The sequence below is a fragment of the Pantherophis guttatus genome, chromosome 4, assembly GCF_059756535.1.
Source record: "Pantherophis guttatus breed Tessera chromosome 4, ASM5975653v1, whole genome shotgun sequence".
In the NCBI taxonomy this organism is placed as follows: Eukaryota; Metazoa; Chordata; class Lepidosauria; order Squamata; family Colubridae; genus Pantherophis; species Pantherophis guttatus.
In genome coordinates, this window is record NC_142066.1 from 152442022 (window position 1) to 152463344 (window position 21323).

General features: G+C 38.7%; 1 protein-coding gene across 5 annotated transcripts in view; it reads right to left on the reverse strand.

Annotated features, from left to right (window-relative positions):
* The window catches only part of LOC117654807 (sodium channel protein type 5 subunit alpha-like), a 391184-nt gene that overhangs the window by 235136 nt on the left and 134725 nt on the right, over positions 1 to 21323 (reverse strand). For all 5 annotated transcript variants that reach the window (XM_087893105.1, XM_087893104.1, XM_087893103.1 and 2 more), the window contains one exon: positions 6121 to 6351. In XM_087893105.1, coding sequence (XP_087749231.1) covers positions 6121 to 6351 — 231 coding nt within the window. The remainder of the gene's footprint in view (positions 1 to 6120; positions 6352 to 21323) is intronic.

The window sequence follows — 21323 nt, forward strand, 5'->3', positions numbered from 1 at the left end:
CATCCAAGTCATGGTTGTCCCAAAGGTGCTTTTTCAAATGGCAAGTGGTTTTTCCTTGAAGATATTTCACTTCTCACCCAAGAATTTCACTTCTCATCCAAGAACTCATCCAAGAATTCATCCGCCAGATGGATTTGCAATTGGCTGATAAACCATACTCAACGAGTAATCCTTAATGGGTCTAAGTCTACATGGAGAGAACTAAGCAGTGTGGTACCAGAAGGTTCTGTTTTAGGCCCAGTACTCCTCAATAGCTTCATAAACAACTTAGATGAGGAAATAGAAAGGGAACTCACCAAATTTGCAGATGATATTAAGCTGGCAGGAATAGCTAATGCTCTAGAAGATAGGCTCAAGATCCAGATGGATCTTGACAGACTTGAACACTGGGCCCTATCTAACAAAATGAAATTCAATGTAGAGAAAAATAAAGTCTTACACTTAGGTAAGAAAAACCGAAAGCACACATATAAACTGAGGGAAACCAGGCTTAATAGCAGTGACTGTGAGAAGCATCTTGGAGTCTTAGTGGACAACCAGCTAAATATGACCCAGCACTGTTCAGCGGTAGCTAGAAAAGCCAAAGCAATCCTAAATTACATTAATAGAGGGATACAATCAAGATCAACTGAGGTACTAATGCCACTCTATAAAACCTTAGTAAGACCACACCTAGAGTATTGCATCCAGTTTTGGTCACCACACTATGAAAAACATTTTGAGACTCTAGAAAAAGTGCAGAGGAGAGCAACCAGGATGCTTAGGGGACTGGAGGCTGAAACATATGAAGAACGGTTGCAGGAACTGGGCCTGGCTAGTCTAGTGAAGAGAAGGACCAGGGGAGACATGATAGCTGTCTTCCAATACTTGAGGGGCTGCCACAGAGAGGAGGGGGTGAAGCTATTTTCCAAGGCACCTGAGAGCCAGACAAGGAATAATGGATGGAAATTGACCAAGGAGAGACTCAACCTAGAAATGAGGAAATTTCTGACAGTGAGAACAATCAACCCATGGAACAGAAGTTGCCTTCGGAAGTTGTGGGAGCTTCATCACTGGAAGCTTTCAAGGAGAGATTGGACTGCCATTTGTCAGAAATGGTATAGGGCAGTGATGGCTAACCTTTTTGCCATCACGTGCCAAAAGTGGGGGGAGTGCGGGGTGGTCGCGTGCGTGTGTGCCCATACCCATAATTTTATATGCCCTGCACCCCACACATGCGTGCATGGCCCCCCGTGGTCCCCCCACTTTTGGCATGTGTTGGCACGGTGGACCTGGTAAGCCCATTTTTCACCCTCCCCAGGCTCCAGAGGCTTTCTAGGAGTCTGAGGAGGGTGAAAACAGCATTCCCCACCCTCCTGGCCCATTTGCCGACTTCCGGTGGGCCCAGAAGGCCCAAAAATCAGCTGGCCAGCACACACATGCGTGCTGGAGCTGAGCTAGGGCAACGCTGGCGTGCCCACCAATATGGCTCCGTGTGCCATCTTTGGCACGCGTGCCATAGGTTCGCCATCACGGGTATAGGGTCTCCTGCTTGATGGGGGGGTTGATTAGATGGCCTATAAGATTCCTTCAATTCTGTTAATTTGTTAACTTCTTCAGTTCTGAATGAATGGTGAAGAAGGGAAATATTTATATTCCTTGCAGTCATCTGGTTATTAGCACTCTCTCTGAGAGTCGTTGAGGCAACTTGGAGGTTTATCTGTGCCCTCAGGGTCACCTGAATAGTGCAAATTGGTGTGGAACTGTGGAATTTGGAACTGCTGAAAGGACTGTGTTGTAAATAGGAGAGAGTTTGTGTCCTATCCCTCCCCCTCTGTTGAGAGAGGGCTATTCATTCTTAATGTAAATGGCCTCTTTGACCCCTCTTTCAAACCAGAAAGAGTGCTAACAGCCAGATGACTGCAAGGAATGTAACTTTGCAGCCTTTTCTAAGCCAATTCTAAGAGCCATGGTGGCATAGTGGTTAGAATGCAGTACTGCAGGGCTAATTCACTGCTCACTCCAGGAGTTCACTTCTGAGTGGCTCAAGGTTGACTCAGCCTTCCATCCTTCTGAGGTCAGTAAAATGAGGGCCCAAATTGTTGGAGGCAATAGGCTGACTTTATAAACCACTTAGAGAGGGCTATAAAGCATTGTGAAGCAGAGTTGTGACCCAGGCCCAATTAAGTAGTAGGAAAATCAGTCAGTGAAAAAACAAACAAACTTTATTCAAACAGCTGAGAATTACTTCATTCCCAGTGTCGTTCAACTAAATTAAAGCAAATTCCTCCCAACACAAATTCCTCAGTCCTATCGCAAACCTTGTCCAATTAGGCAAACTGCCAAAGGCCTTTCTTGGCAAACGTTCAGAAGTCACAGATACAAAAGTAAATACAAGACGTAGACGAAGAAAAAGACGAAGCTACCAACGTTGTTTTCCAGCATAGCCCAAACACCATTGCTGCTCTGTTTTAAGCCTTATGGGAGGGGCCAATCATCTCTTGGCCCTACTCCCGAGTTGTCCTCTTTGCTTGAGCTGCTCTTGCCTTCTGGCAGCTCTTCTCGTGCGTGCATTAGGAACAGGCTCCTCCTATTCCTCTGCCTCACTCCTATCAGTCTCTGGAGGCTCTGGAGTCCACACTTCACTCCCCAATGGCCCTGGCCCCATCTCTGCCTCTGACGTAGAGCCCTCATCTGGGCCTTCCCCAGCCTCCAGGACTGGCCCATGTTCTTCCTCAGCCTCATCGCTGTCCAACTCTGCTGCCAGCTCCACAGGGTGCTGGCTGACAACAACAAGCCGTATATAAGTCTAAGCAATATAAGCTATTGCTTCCATTCTCCACCACTCATTCTGAACTGAAGAAGCTTCTTGGATGAAAATGAAATGTCTTCAAGCAAAGAACAAAATGTAGTTGCCTTTTGAAAAAATACTTTTGGGATCCTCCACCACATTTGAAGGCAGCCACCAGCTTAAGGGACAATACTTTGCCATCACCTCCTGGTATCTGCTGCCTGAAGCAATTACCACACTGCTTCATGCTAGGACATGAAGTTGAAATAAGCCATGGGCAAGAACAATTGCTGACTAAATTGCTTAACTTGAGCATCACAATGAGAAGAGCACAACAATTTTCAAGTTGAAGCTTTGGGGAACCATATTTGATTTAATTAAGAAAAATGATTTGATCCAGAATTGATTATTTGACTCAAATCATTGAATTCAACTGATTTCATTAAAAAAGGTCAATTATTAAAGGCAGGGCTTTTTTTTCATGAGGCATTCAAAATCAATCAATTGATTTGAGGGCATCCAATTCAATCCAAATTGGCGGTTAATTTGGAGTTTCAATTAAACCATCTTTGAACTGCATCTACAAATCAAATCTTTGCATAGTCCTATTGTCAAAAAAAACAAAAAAACCCAAAAATCCAAACATCTCCAATCTGACTCAATATTTAAATTTTGTTTCCCCTTTATTATTATTTTTTATTAAGAAATAGAGTATCAAGCAAAGTAGAGCCCAAAGCTTTATTAGCTACTGTATATTGTCAGGAAGTAAGAAGTTAATATACAGAATCTTAGAAACTGAATAAAGCAAAACTCTGGAACTCATTTATGAGATAATTCATTAAGCTAACTATCTAAGATTCTGAGTTTAAGTACTATATTGCCTCTCTCAAAACAGGACTAAAAAGCTAACCATCTTTTTTTCTAATAAGATAGATCTTGACATATTCTGCTTGCAGTTAACGTATTAAGATACTTCATTTCTTTCCTAGCCTTAACCTCTGAGATCTCTTTTACATACGATATTATCAAAACAAGCAAATAAACTTATTGTTCACCTCTTACCTAAATTGTCATCCCATCAAAGGTTACTGCAATAGCTGCTGTTAGGAAGTTATTTGGCTGTCCTTAGTTTTAAGAATCTCACAATCTTTAAGGTAGAATAAAGCCCTTTTTTCAGTTACCCTAGTAACTTCACTCTCCAGTTGTTAATAAAAAGCCACCTTCATATAACATCTTTAATCATATCTGGCAAAACCCAGCAGAAACTTCACAATGCATGCTAAGCTTGATTTATATTTGTTAAGTTGTGTGTGTGTGTGTGTATGATTTGGTTTTGTGAACACAAACCATCCGGCACAAGCTATTGTGCAAATCCAGAAAAGGGTTTAAATCAGTAATCAGGTAACAATGTTCTGTCAATACAGCCATAATACATGTAGTCCTTGACTTATGACCACAATTAAGCCCCAAACATCAGTTATTAAGTGCAACAGTTGTTGAGTGAGTTTTGCTTCATTTTAAGACCTTTCTTGTGACAGTTGTTAAGTTAGTAACATGGTTGTAAAGTGAATCTGACTTCCCCATTGCCCTTGCTTGTCAGAAGGTCACAAAAGATGTTCACATGGGACACTGCAACCGACATAAATATGAACCGGTTGCCATATTGCATGCTTTGACAGCAGCAAGAATTGTTTATGCACAATACTGGAAAAATGAGGAAACGCCCACAGAAGATGACGTAATTAAAAAAAATTAGTTTGTGCAAAAATGGATAGATTGACATTAAAAATTAAAAAAAGAAGACACAGAACATGGGACTTATTTTATAAATGGTTGGACAGTAGAGGTAGAAATTAGGAGTGGGAAGAGTATTATTGCATAAAAATAAGTTGATCTAGACCCGTGATGGCAAACCTATGGCACGCGTGCCACAGGTGGCACACGGAGCTATATCAGTATGCACACGAGGGTTGTCCTAGCTCAACTCCGATGTACATGTGCACGCCAGCCAGCTGATTTTCGAGTCTTCCAGACCCACCGGAGTCTTTCTGGAGCCTGGGGAAGGTGAAAACGGCCTTCCCTCCCCCTCCCCCGGAGGCCCTCCGAAGGATGGAAACGGCCCATTTGCTGACTTCTAGTGGGTCTGGAAGTCCCATTTTTTGCTCTCCCCAGGCTCCAGAGGCTTTCTAGGAGCCTGGGGAGGGTGAAAACGGCCTTCCCACCCCCACCCCCGGAGGCCCTCTGGAGACTGAAAACGGCCTGTTTGCTGACTTCAGAATGTGGGGGGGGCGCATTGAATTATGGGTGTGGGCACACGCATGTGTGACCCCTCACGACCCCCCACTTTTGGCACGCAACGGCAAAAAGGTTAGCCGTCACTGATCTAGACAATACACTGTTCATTAAGCACTTAATAATAATAACTTTATTGTCATTGTACGTGTATACACATTCACATTCACGAAATTCACTTAACACCCAAAGACCAGGTCCAACACACATAACTATCCCCAAACACCCCCACCACCCACCACAAATTCCCCAGCCCTAAATCACCCAAACATCCACACAACAGACCAAGTAATGCTGTCCAACAACTCACTGATGGTGGCCCTTTATTGGTTCATTGTTGAGTGCAATTATAGCTCTGGGATAAAAAACTGTTCAGAAAACGTGTGGTCCGAGTTTTATTTATTTATTTATTTATTTATTTATTTATTTATTTATTTATTTATTTATTTATTTATTTATTTATTACTTATGTATGCAATATGAAAATAAATATAAATAAACTGGCTTTTTTTAAAAAAAATGAACCAGTTGCCAAACATCTGAATTTTTTTTTAAAAAAATAGTCTTTATTTACATTTTCCATTAAAAAGAGAACACACAAAAAAAAGAACAACACACCATATAAATAACATACAAGACAACGTAACAAATAATAAACATATCTGCAAGTACATTATATTCCGAGGGAGACAGAACGACTTATCTCTCTTTATACATCTCCAAACATCTGAATTTTGATCACCTGACTATGGAGAGAGGCTGCAATGGTCGTAAATGTGAAAACTGATCATAATTCACTTCTTTCAGTGACATTGTAACTCTTACTATGAACTATTGTATGTCTGTATCTATCTGTATCTGCTATAATACAGACTAAACCATAAACGTTTGCTTAAAAACTGGTCAACTGGCAATTTTTACAGCTTTACACACCTATTTTCAGTTGGCATAAACGGGGAGCTGCCTTAGGATTTCAGATTTTATTAACTGTATTCATTTTGACCACCATAGGTGAATAAACTTGGACTTCACAAAGAGCAATGAAGGAATGAACTAACCTGGATCGCTGATGAATTCATTCAAGGTTTGCCAGCTCTTCTCATCTGAAGCAAAGGTGCCGTTAAAGGATTCGAACTCTGTGTAGTCTCGGACACACTTGTTCCTGAGGTTACCCATGAACAGCTGGAGTCCTATGAGGGCGAAAACACTCAAGCAAAAAACGGTCAGGATCATCACATCTGCAAGTTTCCTAACTGACTGGATGAGGGCTCCAACGATGGTCTTCAAACCTAAGGAGACAACCATGAAGAGTTTAAGAGGCTAGCAGGTGAAAGCAGCCAACCATATGAATTACACGTATAGGTGGTCCTCGACTTACGACCAGAATTGAGCCCAAAACTTCTGCTGTTAAGCGAGACATTTCTTAAGTGAGTTCTGCCTCGTTTTACGACCTTTCTCGCCATGCTTGTTAAGTAAGCCACGGCCATTGTTAAGCTAATAACACGGTTTTTAAGTGAATCTGGCTTCCCCACTGTCGGTCTGAAGGTCGCAAAAGGGGATCACATGACCTGGGGACACAACAACGGTCATAAGTATGAACCGGTGGCCAAGCCTCTGGATTATGATCACGTGACCCGGGGGATGCTGCAAAGGTTGTAACTGTGAAAAATGGTCATAAGTCACTTTGTAACTTTGTAATGTAAGTCGAAGATTATCTATACATGAATCAAACCTCAAGCCACTATAAGACATCGTTAATATATTTAAATTCAATAGTTGGAGCCATTGAGCCAAAAACCACCGTTAAGAGTTGATTGATGGGAGAGGGCTGGCTCCTGCGTGAGGTAATCTGCGCTGTGATTGGTTGCTGTGGGTGTAGAGGGGGGAGTTTCCCTTTTTTCCCGCCTTTTTTTCTTCTGTGGGAGCTGCGATTTACCTCATGATGCTCCTCTTTCCCTGACTATCTTGTTCGCGGCGTATATTGATGTAAAATATTCTTATTTAGATAAAACAACAAGTTCGTGTCAGCGTCTCTGACTTCATTTGGACACCTGCTGTGCCATTCCCTGACATCCCAAACATTTCCCACTTTCAAGTCTACGATATAGATAGTATGGCTGTGCAATGTTTCAGATTCAAAGGCAATACAGCGCCTCAAAAGATGTGGGACCAAAACATAGCACCTGTCTGCAATTCTTTTACGCAGCTGCATTTTCCCCTATGACTGCACAAGAGCAAAAGAAATCCCCAATAAAACAATTCCCAAACACTATCACTACCAATGAAAGATTTCAAGTGCCTAGCCCAGGCAAAACACGTTGAAATTATGGCAATGGAAAACAGTACAACAAAAGTAGGTGAGGAATATCATAGCCTTATGATTGACTGGCAGTGGGTTTTGTTTTGTTTTTAGTTCTTCAAAGCGGTGGCCCAAAAGTGCTTTTTCAAAAGGCAACTGGGCTTTCTTTGTTTTTCTTGAAGACGTTTCGCTTCTCATCCAAGAAGCTTCTTCAGTTCTGAAGTCAGAGCTGAAGAAGCTTCTTGGATGAGAAATGAAACGTCTTCAAGGAAAAACAAAGAAAGCCCAGTTGCCTTTTGAAAAAGCACCTTTGGGACAACCATGACCTGGATGACTGTGGAAAATCTCCACAGACATTCTTCCATTAACTGGCTCTCATCGTTAAAAGTAGTTTCTGCATATCTGCAGAAACCACTTCCATTAAAGCTAAGGAACCAATTAAGATGGCCCAGCCCTGCTTTAATGCTCTTCAGAACGAACTTGGTAGATTACCCTGCTTTAACTTAGGTGAATTTCTTTGCTAAAGAAAGTCCACCGGCTTAGTGGCTATTTATATCTATTAATCAATTTTGCCTTGTATTCCTGACCTATTTCAAAGAAGATAAAAGATAAGAAAATGGCATTTTGGAATTCCTTTCTGATTTTTTTTTCCCCCAGACAAATCCTAGAAACATGAAGAGTTGCAATTCTGGATCGGCAGAATTTCACAATTCGGTGTTCGAGGTAAATACTGAATTTATTCATTTTGCTTTTAATTGACTTTTAATTTTTTTTTAATGTGGTCTTTTTATCTGTTTCTTAAAATGCTTGTTTCTATATACTGTATATATTGTTCTTCGCTTCATTTATTTATTTATATTTCCTATTTCTAAACCACCCATTTCCCTCAGAGGGGTGCTCTGGGATGGTATACAATATAATCAATAAATAAACAACATATAAAATTAACATTAAAAGTCATTATTATTGAATATTATTATTAACCATTTTACGCCACCCAGAATCACTTCTTATGAGTGGGAACATACATTCGATAAATAAATAAACAAAGTTTTTGGGGAAAATAATTAACCTTTGAAAATGGTTCTGTTCAGTGCTTGTGAGGGAGAGATCCACAGTGAATTGATCTGGGCTGATCCAAGTCTGGCTATGTGATGGAGAATGACATTTGGTTCTCAAAGCCAAGGTTGATTTATCTACCTATGTTTTTTATAATTCATTGCCATGCACAACTCTTATATTCCTTAAAGCAGAATTCAAAGTGGCAGTTCTGGGGAGAAAAATCTGATTTTCTGAAAATTTGTTGTGGAACATAAAGAGAAAAGATGAATAATGACAGAAGTATGAAGCCAGTTCACTGCAATTAACCATTTTGCTTGTACAGTACAGATAGACCTCGACTTACGACCACAATGGAGACCAAAATTTCCAAGGCTAAGCAAGACAGTTGTTAAGTGAGTCATTTTATGACTTTTCTTGACACAGTTGTTAAGTGAATCACTGCAGTTAAGTTAGTAATACAGTTGTTAAGCAAATCTGGCTTTCCCATTGACTTGGCTTGTCAGAAGCTCACAAAAAAGATGATCACATAACTCCAGGACACTGCAAACATCATAAATATGAACCAGTTGCTAAGTGTCTGAATTTAGTGATCAAGTGATCATGGGGATGCTGTAAAGGTCATAAGGGTGAAAAACAGTCCTTAGTTACTTTTTTCAGTGCCATTATAACTTCTAACAGATACTAAACGAATGATTGTAAGTCAAGGACTACCTATATTTATTATTTATTATTTATTTGTCCCAGTTTTAACTGGTTTTAATTAGGATTTTCCTTCATTATTGTATGTTTTTAACTTGTGTTCGCCACCCTGAGTCCTTTGGGAGAAGGGCGGCATATAAATATTTGTAAATAAATAAATAAATAAATAAATAAATAAATAAATAAATAAATAAATAAATAAATAATCAATCCAATGTTTTATGCATTCCTGGCTCTACAAGTTCCTTTGCAGCTCGTAATGTTGTAAATGAGCCCTTCACAATTTGGTTTCAACAAACATTGACCCATCGTAACCTGGGAATTATAGACAATCATAGGAATTTTGAAAAACTATATTGGATTGAAAATTACATTTTTCTGTATGTAAGGTACATGCCGTGCTTATGAGTTCTCCTCTTTCTCTGCAATTAGCCTGATTTCTCAAACAGTAGCTAAGCTTAATATACTTAAAACTAAAAAGGAAAGGGGGGAAAAAAATCAACCTCCCAAAATGCTCATATAAAAAAGTGGGAAAATCCACGAAAACCTGTCACTAAAATAATGAGTATGGCTCACAATCTGCTAAAAGAAAAAAAAAATGCTAGAAGTGTCTTCCCAACCACTGAAAAAACTGTCTTAAAGGATTTTTTTTTTCTTACAGAAGATCACAGCATTAAGGTCACCATAAAAAGCTGCCAGATCAGTTTTCTAATGAATTTTAATTGAACAGCATGAGAATAGAGATGCCAGAATACTTTTTAAGGGGAATCTTTTCGGATACAATTTCTAAAGTTATGACCAGTTGGGGATTTCTCCTGTTGCAGTTGGTGAAACATGGGCTGGTTTTGTTCTTCAGCCTTGGTAGTTCCTTGCTATTTAACTTTTGGGATATGTAGTGCCAATAAAAAAGAATATTTGCAACTCATGGTTGAACTGAGGGGTCCTTGGTGTTCTCTGAGCTTGATTGTTTTCTTGCAGAAGTTTCATTACCCAACTAGGTAACATCATCAGTGCTAGAAGGAGAGGGGTTTGCTCCTTGTTTATATACTAGTGGTTTGCCCTTTCATTGTTGGAGGCAGTGTTCTTGGTGGTTCCTTAATTAAGCTGTTTTTTACTGTTAGCTTGTTTGTCTCCACTGGTAGTTCCTTGACTGGATATTGTTTACTTCTCTAATGTTAACCTTGGTATTAATTTCTGCTCACCTGAGTACTGAATGCTGGTGAAGTGTTTTGCTCTTTTTGTTTCCTTTTTACCTTTTTGATTGTCTCTTTTGAATGATGTGAAGATGTTGTTTCTATCTGTGTGCCTATTGAAGACTGATTGACCTGAGTGCTAGCTTTCAGGAATTCTCTAGCATTTTTATGAACTTGGGAAAAAAATAAGAGCACCCCCCCTCCCTTCTAGCTGTGATGATAGTACCTAATTTGTAATGAAACAATGACCACCAAGTTCAGAGAGCACAAAGGACTCTAGAGCGCATGTAGTCTCCAGACTGCCAAGTTTAGCAAATGAAAAAAATGGGCAGATATGTATAAAATTGACGCCATTTTATTTATTTTGAACATCGCCAAGATGGAAATAGAGGAAGATAAATTGGCACCTTTCTCAGCCTGCATTCTGGTCAGGTTTTTTTAATTAACTCCAAATACTAGCAAGATAAATTTCCTATAGGCTAGGGAGGATCTCTAAGCCACATCCATTTCATCCATTAACTTTCCTTGTACATTTTCTCCAGTTTCGGAGGGTAGGAGTAGGAGTAGCAGGATGCAAGAACTGATGTTGGATTGTCCTTTTCAAGATCACACTCTTGTATCTAAGCATGGAATAGAGAATCTGAAAAAAAATTGCATGTGCTAAGATGGTGCTAATGATAGCAGATATTGGAGTAGAGACAGAGAAGCATCAATCTGCAATTAGTTGCCAACTATTAAACTACAAATTATTAGATTGAGCTTCGTCTTGGTTGAACATCAACATTGTTCAAGCCAGGAATAGAATTTCTTACTATAAATCACATAAAAGTGTGCTAATTACCTTTCGTGTCTCCACCTCTATCTCTCCATTTTGCTTAGCCTTCCACCATTAGCGTATTCTCCGCAAAACGAATGTTGTAGAGAAAAGGCTCAAATCTCATAAAGTGGTTTTTGATCAACCTAATCTACCTACAACAAGATTGTTGTTGGTGCAACTGGAGAAAAATGCAGCTGACTTGAACTCACTGGAGTTTTATAAATATTTTCCTTCTTTCTTGAATTGCCTGGTTATAGGAGTGTCAATAAAATAGACTGGTAAACTTATAACTGTGACCCCTCCATTTCTTTTTAAAAGAAACTTACTAGATGCATTTTGTCAACTCTTACATTACTTTTATCACTTGAGTCATAAGCCAAATCTGTTACTAGCATTTGCAAACAGTCATTGCCACGCTGAATACAGCAAGTAAAGCAGCTTTTAAGCATTTAAGGATTAAAAGAACTATGCCATCATTACAAAAACAACCTTTAAAAAAATCAGTGTAGAGGCTTAGTAAGTAGATTTTTTTTATAAAACCCCACAAGAACTACCTCAAACTGTTAGGTTTTGAAAGATGTACTGCAATACTTCTAATTTTTCAGTTATGGAGGTTTATATAGATAGATAATCCTTACATGTTTTTTTTCTTTCATGTTTAATCTTCTGAAACATCATAATATTTCATTTTGATATTCATTCCTCCCTCCCATATACAGTATAGATAGACAAATGCAATCCTTGTATAGTATTTAGTTAAGACTCCATAAGTCTAAATTGCTACCGAGGACAATTTCCTATAAAGGGAAGAGGAACTGTCCAGGTCACAACAGATGGGGACATACGTTTTGTTCCCACAGAGAGAAAATTTTGCAGAAAGCTATGGTACAAACAAACTTTAGAGATAGTTTCCTAAACACTGCACTGATGGAAATAAAATAACATCACTTATTATTTGTTCCCAAAATAGATTTTACACATACACAAAAAAATCAATTGTGGATGAAAAATGGATAATAATTTTTGATTTTTTGTGTATTTGTGTTCCATGTCTTATAATAATCCAGGATCATCTTGTGTTAGTATAAAAACCATCTCTCTCTCCCTTATACACCCACTTTCAAAAATAGTAGGAAATGTAAACTTCTCATTAAAAAGAACCATCATCCCTCTTAAGAAACAACTGTGGGCAGAATCCACCAGATATAAGCTCTGGCAACTTGCCAGTCCCAATTGGGGTTGCTCAGTGAGGAATACCTGTATTTGGAGAAATGTGAGATTTCCTTTTCAGTGCAATAAGATGCTATTAGAAGAATGAGAATAGGGCCAGCAAGATCAGGTTTGATTTCTTACTCAATTAATAAATGGTGTTGCTTATGTCTTTGTATGCAGAAGAATAGGAGGTATTCAGACTTAATGTTTGTTATACCTCCAAGTAGTTAACATACTTTGAAAGTCAACTGCCAATATATATTTGAATGTGGAGGGATGGAGGAGCTTCCAGGTCCAATTCAAAGTATTGGTTTTAATCTATGAAGCCCATTGTATCCTAGATCTGGGATACCTTAGTAGTTTCTCTTCCAGATGGATTCTAGGTAGTCATTAACGGAGGACTTGCATTTAGTCCCAATCCCTTGAAAGGTGAGAACATCATCATCTCAAAGCAGACCTTTTATGTGTCTCTGTCTATGGGAAAACACGTGGACATGAACCTCTTATCCCAAAGGTGCTTTTCCAAAAGACAACTGGACTTTCTTGATTTTTTTCCTTGAAAACATTTTGCTTCTCATCCAAGAAGCTTCTTCAGTTCTGAAGAAGTTTAGAACTTCAATTCAGTTCAGAATTGAAAAACCTTCTTGGATGTGAAGCAAAACATTTTCAAGGAAAAAAAACCAAAGTCCAATTGCCTTTTGGAAAAGCACCTTTGGGACAACCATGACCTGGATGATTGAGAATCTCCATAGACATGAACCTCTTGGTCTTTTCTTGCAAGATAATAAATGCAATTTTGTTCAAGTGGATTTTGGGAGATTGGTTATGCTGATGGTTGTTATTTGGCCAGGACCTGATTTTATTATTTGAGTTTATGCTTACTTGTTAACTATGGCTTTACTGGTTTTTATATCCCAGAATCTTGGGATGGGGTAGGATATTAAAAAATGCATCAGTCTGCAAACATACAAACAAAGCAGAGTTGAGCTTTCTTACTGATGAAAGAGACATTTTGAGCAATGGAGATGAATGTATGCAGCATTTCTGAGACGTTCTTTAAACATTTATAAACTATAATCTATAAAATATGTTACATATTTTTAAAATTACTTTTAAATCAACCTGAACTAAAATGCCACACCCATTTTCACCATTGTCCATTTGCTGGTAGCAAACTGGGGATTCCTTTCTGTGAATTTTCAAGGAACTCTGATATTCAAAGGAAAGCTGTCTTTTTTGCCTTGTTCAATGACAGAATCAGGACAGTGCTTTGAATTGACTTTCTATCTTGTTGCGTAACCAACATCTAGCTGACCATGTTTCTGTTTTATCACAAGAGAGTAAAATTTTTACCCTGGCTGTTCAGTGCTAGAGTAGAAATGGCATTTAGGCAGAAGGATTCTCAAAGACAACACAGAAGTTGGGATATAAGAAAGATAATAATAAAAACTGTATCTAGGGAATATTTTGAGCCCTCATAAATTTTAGCAGGGAGATATTTGGCAAAGCTTGAACTATCCACATATTATATAAAAACTCTATACAATAGTACCTTGGTACTCAATGTTAATTGGTTCTGGGAGGCATGATAAGTACCAAAAACAATGAGTACCAAACGAATTTTTCCCATAAGGAATAATGTAGTGAGTCACAAGGAAGCCAACACAGACAAGTTCTAGCTTGTGCATTGAGTACCAAACAAATGATGAGTACTGGGACAAAAATTTTGGATCAAAATGCATTGAGTAACAAATTCAATGAGTTTCAAAACAGTTGAGTGCCAAGATACCACTGTATTCCAAAAGGGCTTCAACTGTGCATTTTTTCAAACAACTCAACAACAAACCATCAATGAAACTAATGCAACTTTTCAACTTCATTAGGGCCTTCTAAGGAGAGAAGGAGTGCAGATTTAATCTAGTATCACCCATTTCAACATGTTAGATCTACATTTTATTAAATCAAGTCTTATTCTCAACTAACATGGATATGATAGTTGGGAATTATGCATTTGTGGAGAACGTGGTTGAAAAATACTGTCTCACATTGAGTAAAGGTAATACAAATTGATTAAAAATACTTTGTTGATGACAAAATGATCTATAAATGATTCATAATCTGCTGATAACTGAGGCTAACGTTCACAAGAGAATGAATTTGTAGGAAGCATCTTTTGTTCAGTATGTGGACCAGACTTTGCACATAGAACAGGGGTGTCAAAGGCCCAGGGGCCAAATCTGGCCCGAGGGGTGCTTAGATCTGGCCTGCAAGGCCGCCCTGAAAACAGGACCCATGGCACTTCTACCAGTGAAGAGGTGGCCCTCCCGAGCTCCATTTTCACTGGCAGAGGGTTGCATGAAGCCATCGCAGCCGAAAACGGAGTTCGGGAGCCCGTTTTTGCTAGCAGAGCGCTTGGGCCACCACAGATGCCCCCAATATGAGTGATTTCAAGATGGCCATACCCACCCTGGCCATGCCCACCCTGGCCCCCAAGGTCAAACATAATCCTGATGTGACCCGCAATGAAATCGAGTTTGAGACCCCTGACATAGAAGGTTAACTGCTCTGAATACCTTCCAATAAAACATTCAGCCAGGAGCATCCCAACATATTTTGTCAATGATGGCATTTTCCAATCCATGTCTAGAATCATTTTGGACTCGTGGTTGCTTTTAAATATATGTCAAGAGACAAGTGTCCTTGAACACATCTGTGAATTGCAAACTAGTTTTGGGGATGCACGGCAGGCTGTGAGGCATATATAGCATGAAGTATAGAAAAGAATAATCAGAGAGATTAGGAGGTATGTCCGACAATCTGCCACTCATATTAGGAATCTGAGACAATTGCCTCACCTAAACTAATAAGCAATTGGCAGCAGGGAATGGGAAAGATATACACCGGGGAGCTGGAAGGAACTTCTGATCAGAGTAAACAATCCTGGTCTAAATAGAGTTTCATTAAGTAGAGGACAGTTTCACACTTCCTACAAGCTAGGAAGACAATAACTGGTCTAAACAGACCAAGAATATCATTGGAGAAGGGGCAATTTCACTCTTGCTACAAGCCAGGAAGACAATTGTAGTCTAAACAGACCAAGAATTTCACTGAGTAGGATGCAGTTTCACACTTCCTACAAGCCAGGAAGACAGTCCTTGTCTAAATAGACCAAGGTTTTTCATTGGGTAAATGGAAATTTTTGAGCAAGATAGGAACATTGATTATATGAAAGAAAAGGATCGAGGCTGGCCAGTAAGTGTGCATGTGTAACAAGGATGGTGAAAGGCCTATAGTTCAGACCTGAACAGCAAGTAATCCTCCAGGTCCATTGGGTTTAGATGGTCTTTTGCTCAATTCTTGACATTTTGCATGTTCAAAGCCAAACCAGTCATGAGATTACTTGCATGAATGTCCCAAAGGTGCTTTTCCAAAAAGCAACTGGACTTTCTTGGGGGGGGGGGGGGTTCCCATGAAAACATTTCACTTCTTATCCAAGAAGCTTCTTCTGAAGAACTGAAGAAGAGCTTTTTCATCCAAGAAGCTTCTTCACCGAAGCTTCAAAGGAAAAAAAAATAACAAGAAAGTCTAGTTGCCTTTTGGAAAAGCGTCTTTGGGACAACTACGACTTAGATGATTGAGAATCTCCGTAGACATTTGCATGAATATAATTTATATACACCATTTCTAAAAGTAGCAGTATAAAAAGGACTGCTGAGTACTAACAGGAATATGGGACAATATAAAAGAGAAGGTGTTTTTTTTTTTCTGTTGACATCTAGGCAAATATAAGTTACCTGAATCTGATTTGGCATCACAGATTTGTCAACTTTTAGGATTCTTTGCCTGACACAGGGAAACTATCTTAAGGGGTTGCTGGATCACACAACACTGCAAATATTTCAGCCATTAAAAAAATATATATTTGCAATTATTTTATGTTTAGAGCTGGCAAGTACTAATTTGGGAATGACTGATGCCTAATTATCCATGGGAAGTGGCTCACCATCTATGCCTAATTACAGGTGGCAACCCAATTTCTAGAGAAATCTTCCAATGAAGTAGTGCTAACATCTTTCTAGATATCCTTGTTCTCTCGAACTCAACAATGGCAACAAATTGCAATTTCCTGCAATTAATTTCAAAATTAATTTTGGGAGCCAAATGCCAGTGATAGGCAAGGCTGAAACAAGAAGGGGCAGAATCAATACCCACACCCAGAAGGATGATTATTTATTCCTTTATTCTTGCTCAAGTCAAAAGATGCCAAGGAGTGAACAGAAAGGGCATTTTTATTTTGGTGACCAGGTTACATATGATCAGCTTCCATACTTCAAACAGCTGTTTTCCTTCTTTTATGGTCGTAGCATTTAATCTCCACGACCTCTTTCCCTCACCTCACTCTTTCTCTATCTCCCTGACCCTTTCTTTTACTGCCCTCTCTTATTTTCTCCCTATTTCTCATTCTGTCTCTATCCACCCATCTTTTTATCTTTCCCTATTTTCTCTGTTTTATTCCTTTCCCCTTCTTTCATTCTGTCTCTCTAACTCTTCCTCTGTCTTTACATACAGAGAAAAAGGAGTATCCATGCAAAGAGAACTGCTACATATACAACAAAAATATATCCATTAACTACATCATCAATATTTCTTTGAACAACAGAAACAAGAGATTTTATCAAATTTGGGCAGATTGCAATTTATGGTGCATGAGTTGATGAGTACAACTTGGTGGAATCTGAAGTTGCACAGCCCTACTAACTACAGAGATGCAAGCAAAAGTGTTCCATTGCAACAAGTACTTTACTTCAGCCCCACTGATCAAGAAAAGTAAATAATAACAATTATTAAATTTATAAAGAGAATTATTGCAATTAAAATTCAAAGTAAGCAAGATGAGACCTCTAAAATGATCCATTTTAATGTCCAACAAATGCTGGTCAATTTCCTCATTTGAGTTGTGTCTCATTTAAACAATAAACAATTTCTACAGCCGTTAAGTTTAACAGAATCAACCACATTAAGGAATAACATTGGAAGTGAGTATTATAGGGCACACTCCTTCCAGGTCCCCTGCCTGAACCCCATTAAAAGAAATGCAGCTTGCATAGCCATGTACTATTTCCATTGGTTTCAGTATTTATCAAGAGCAAGATAGCTATCAGTTACTTTGTGCCCCAATCAGTATCCCACTGCAAATAAGAAGCCATTTTAAAAAAGCATTAAAATAGCAAGCAACACCAAACTTTGAAAATTCAGGGCATCCCTGAATACTACCCTGGTTCTCCTATGACAACTGACAGCATTATTTATGTTTTTGATCTTTAAAGCATCCATGCAGATGTTGGTAATCCACAACAAGACACATAAAGTATTTTCTTTCCTGTAACTTGGATAGATAAATAGATGTCTCATTGGCACCTCACCAGGTTTCATCGTTCACATGAACCTTATTTCTCCTTTTCTTTTTTTCTAAGAAATGCTTCCTGAGTCAGAAAATCATGTATATGGCAAAGATAACATCCCAAAAAGCATGCAGTTGTTCTTGGGTACCGAAGGATTGGCATGGAGCTGGTTCGTTCAATCTCAGCAAAAGGACACCGGTATTTTTTTCTTTTCATTCTGAGGTCCAACCTCTTCTGTTACGACTTCTTCAGTCTTGTATCCTCCAGATATGTTGGACTACAACTCTCAAAATTCCTAGCCAGGTGAGAATTTTGGTAGTCCAACCCATTAGGAGGATACATTTGCACAAGAAGTTTATATTAAATGAGGATTTCCTTGTTGGTCTTATAAAACACACACATTTGGCTCTTGAGGAAGAGCTTTCTCCTGAAAGACTTATTGTTAGACAGACACTATAAGTGGTTCCTGACTTACAACCAAAATTGAGCCCAAATATTTCTGTTGCTAAGTGAGAAATTTGTTGAGTGAGTTTGACCCCATTCTTTAACTTTTCTTGCCATGTTTGTTAAGTGAAATACTGCTAGTTGTTAAATTACTAACACCGTTGTTCAGTGAATCTGGCCTCCCCATTGACTTTGTTTGTGAGAAGATCTCAAAAGGTAATCACATGACCCTGGAACACTGCAATTCATTAACGAGTCAGTTGTCAAACATTTGAATTTTGATCACATGACCCATTGAGGATTCTGCGATGGTCATAAATGTGAAAAATAATTATAAGTCACTTTTTTAGATGCTGTTGTAACTTCGAGCCACTAAATGAACTGTTGTAAGTTAAGGACTACCTGTACTTCAGTTGTAACTTTGATAACTAGGAAACTATCAAACTTCTACAGTAGATCAAAACCCTTGGAGTTTACCTCGGTTTTGACATTGCATAAATGTATGTTTGTTTGTTAGATTTAAATCTTTGAATTTTCTTTGGGCAAAGCATGATTCCTAATAATGAACTACACACCTGTGTAATGTAGAAAGTGATTAAACTGTAAAAAAAAAAAGCTGCTATCAGCCAAAGTGGAATTTGGGGCAGGATTAGTAGGAATGGCTTTCCTGCAATGGTAAATATTGCAAATAGTAGGTTATTATTCCACACAAGGGACAGATCAATGTAGTAGGATATTCACTGGTCTTTTGTGGCAAATATTCACATCTGCCATTGACTACCTCATCTTCCTATTGGTGGAAGCAAATACCGGTGACCTGCCTTACCTGTGGCTGAGAAAGCAATAAAAATTGCTCAGCATTTTGTACAGCGAAAAGGTTGACATGAAATCAATAGGCAGTAACAGTGACAAAATAGCTAATAAACATTTCAGAGGGGAAAGAATAGGCAGAAGATGCCTGAATGATCCCATCCTCTGTGATCACATTCTTGAAAGTGCTGGAAACAGCTTCTTCCTAGCTGGATGCACCAGAAAACACCTTAACTCGGTTGCTGAATTAACTCATTTTCTAGTTCACACAAGCCATTCAACCACAAATTAACCAAATGGCTTGTATAGGTACAATTCTCTGAGTCACAGAGAAATAAACCAAACCTAGCAATAAGGAAACTTTGGATGTTGCTTGAATGCAATAGTTAGCTCTTCAAGGGCTCTGGCTGAGCATACTCTGAGAATTTCAGTGTGTGTGTGTGTGTGTGTGTGTGTGTGTGTGTGCATGCTCCCCCACTATTTTAATGACGACAAATACAGGTAGTGCTCGACTTACAACCACTCATTTAGTGACCGATCAAAGTTACAATGGCACTTGAAAAAGCAAATTACTACCATTTTCCACACTTACGACCATTGCAGCATTCCCAAGATCATGTGATCAAAATTTGGATGTTTGGCAACTGACTCATATTTATGACGGTTGCAGTGACTCAGGGTCATATGTGAACACCTTTTGCAACCTTCTGACAGGCAAAGTCAATGGGGAAGCCAGATTCACTTAACAACCATGTTACTAACTGAACAACTGCAATGATTCACTTAACAAATATGGCAAGAAAGATTGCAAAATGGGGAAAAACTAACTTAACAACTGTCTCGCTTAGTAACAAAAATTCTGGGTTCAATTGTGGTCTGTAAATCAAGGATTACCTGCACTGATCTAATCATCTTATTCAGTCAACCCCATACTCAGGTAGTATAGATTTTCACTTAATTTCATCTTTTATGTCCCTCAACTGTCTTGAAGGAGGCTGGTAGGATTTCATGCGCCCAACTCTTACTATTTTCCTTTTTTTTATCGATATGGAAAAATGTTTATTTTATTAGACTTAGGTGCCAACCAATTTAAAACTAATTCCAATACTCTGAAAATTTCTGGTGATACAATTAGATTAGCGACATTATATTGAGGGACCTATAACTACTTCCTATCTATTTTTGACACTTTTCTACTATTCCAGTTGTGGATAAAAGGATCAGAGGAAAAGAAATAAAGATAGAAACAAATTGTGTAAAAAAAAAAATCTCATTTTTGCTGGGCCTCCATAGAAATTAGTCTTTGGAACAGTTAATTCTCCAGGATGGGTTTGTATAACGTGGGCAGAGTTTTGGTCTGGGGGAGTTAATTTAACTCTGTTTGGGGATAAATCTAATCCTTTGTGGGCTATCTGACTAGGTCAACTGATCTCTTTTTGATGTTCCCAAAATGTACTAACCCTCCATTGACCCAGTTAACTGTGATGTGGGAATAGGGTATTATGACCAACAGGGATTATATGAGCTTTGTGCCAAAATAACAGCAGCCAACAAATTCTCCTTTTAGATTAAAAAAAAAATGTATTGATTTTCAAAGCATTCATTAAACAAAATTTCCCACCTGAATAATTCTAGATGTAGTGAAATAAATGAAGGGGTTTTTACGAAAATTAATGATGTATCTTAGAGGTATCTGTGGAATAAAAGGTGAGGGGTTGAAAATACCACCCACAGTACTAACAGAACTTCCTATTCAATTAACAGTGACAGGTGCATTACAGTTATCATTACATGCAGAAATTTAGTTACTATTCTGTTCTATTTTACCCCATGGAGATAATCCAATTGATGTAGAGACATGCATTCTAATACAACCTTTTATCCTGAGATATTCCACAAAAGAGAGAAGAGTGAGATTACAGAAGGAAAATTTGGAGGAGATGCAGAATAACCAGTGGTAGGATTCAGCCAGTTTGCACCACTTCGGGAGAACCGGTTGTTAACTTTCTGAGCAGTTTGGCAAACTAGTTGTTGGAAGAAATCATTAGGGCAGAGAACCGGTTGTTAAATTACTTGAATCCCACCACTGAGAATAACTTGGAAGTTCTGTTAGGATTGTGAAGTGTTTGTTCTACTTCAGGATTTGGGGAAAGTTTCAGCTTCATTTAAAGGAAGTCATCTGTCTTAAACCAATTGAAAGACTATGTCACACTCAAAGCCTAATTTTGCAGTGGGCTATGTTGCTTTCCCAGCCTGAGACACACAACCAAGAGCAAAATGGACCACCAGAAACAGACAGTCACAAAGAGGCAAGAGAACAGAT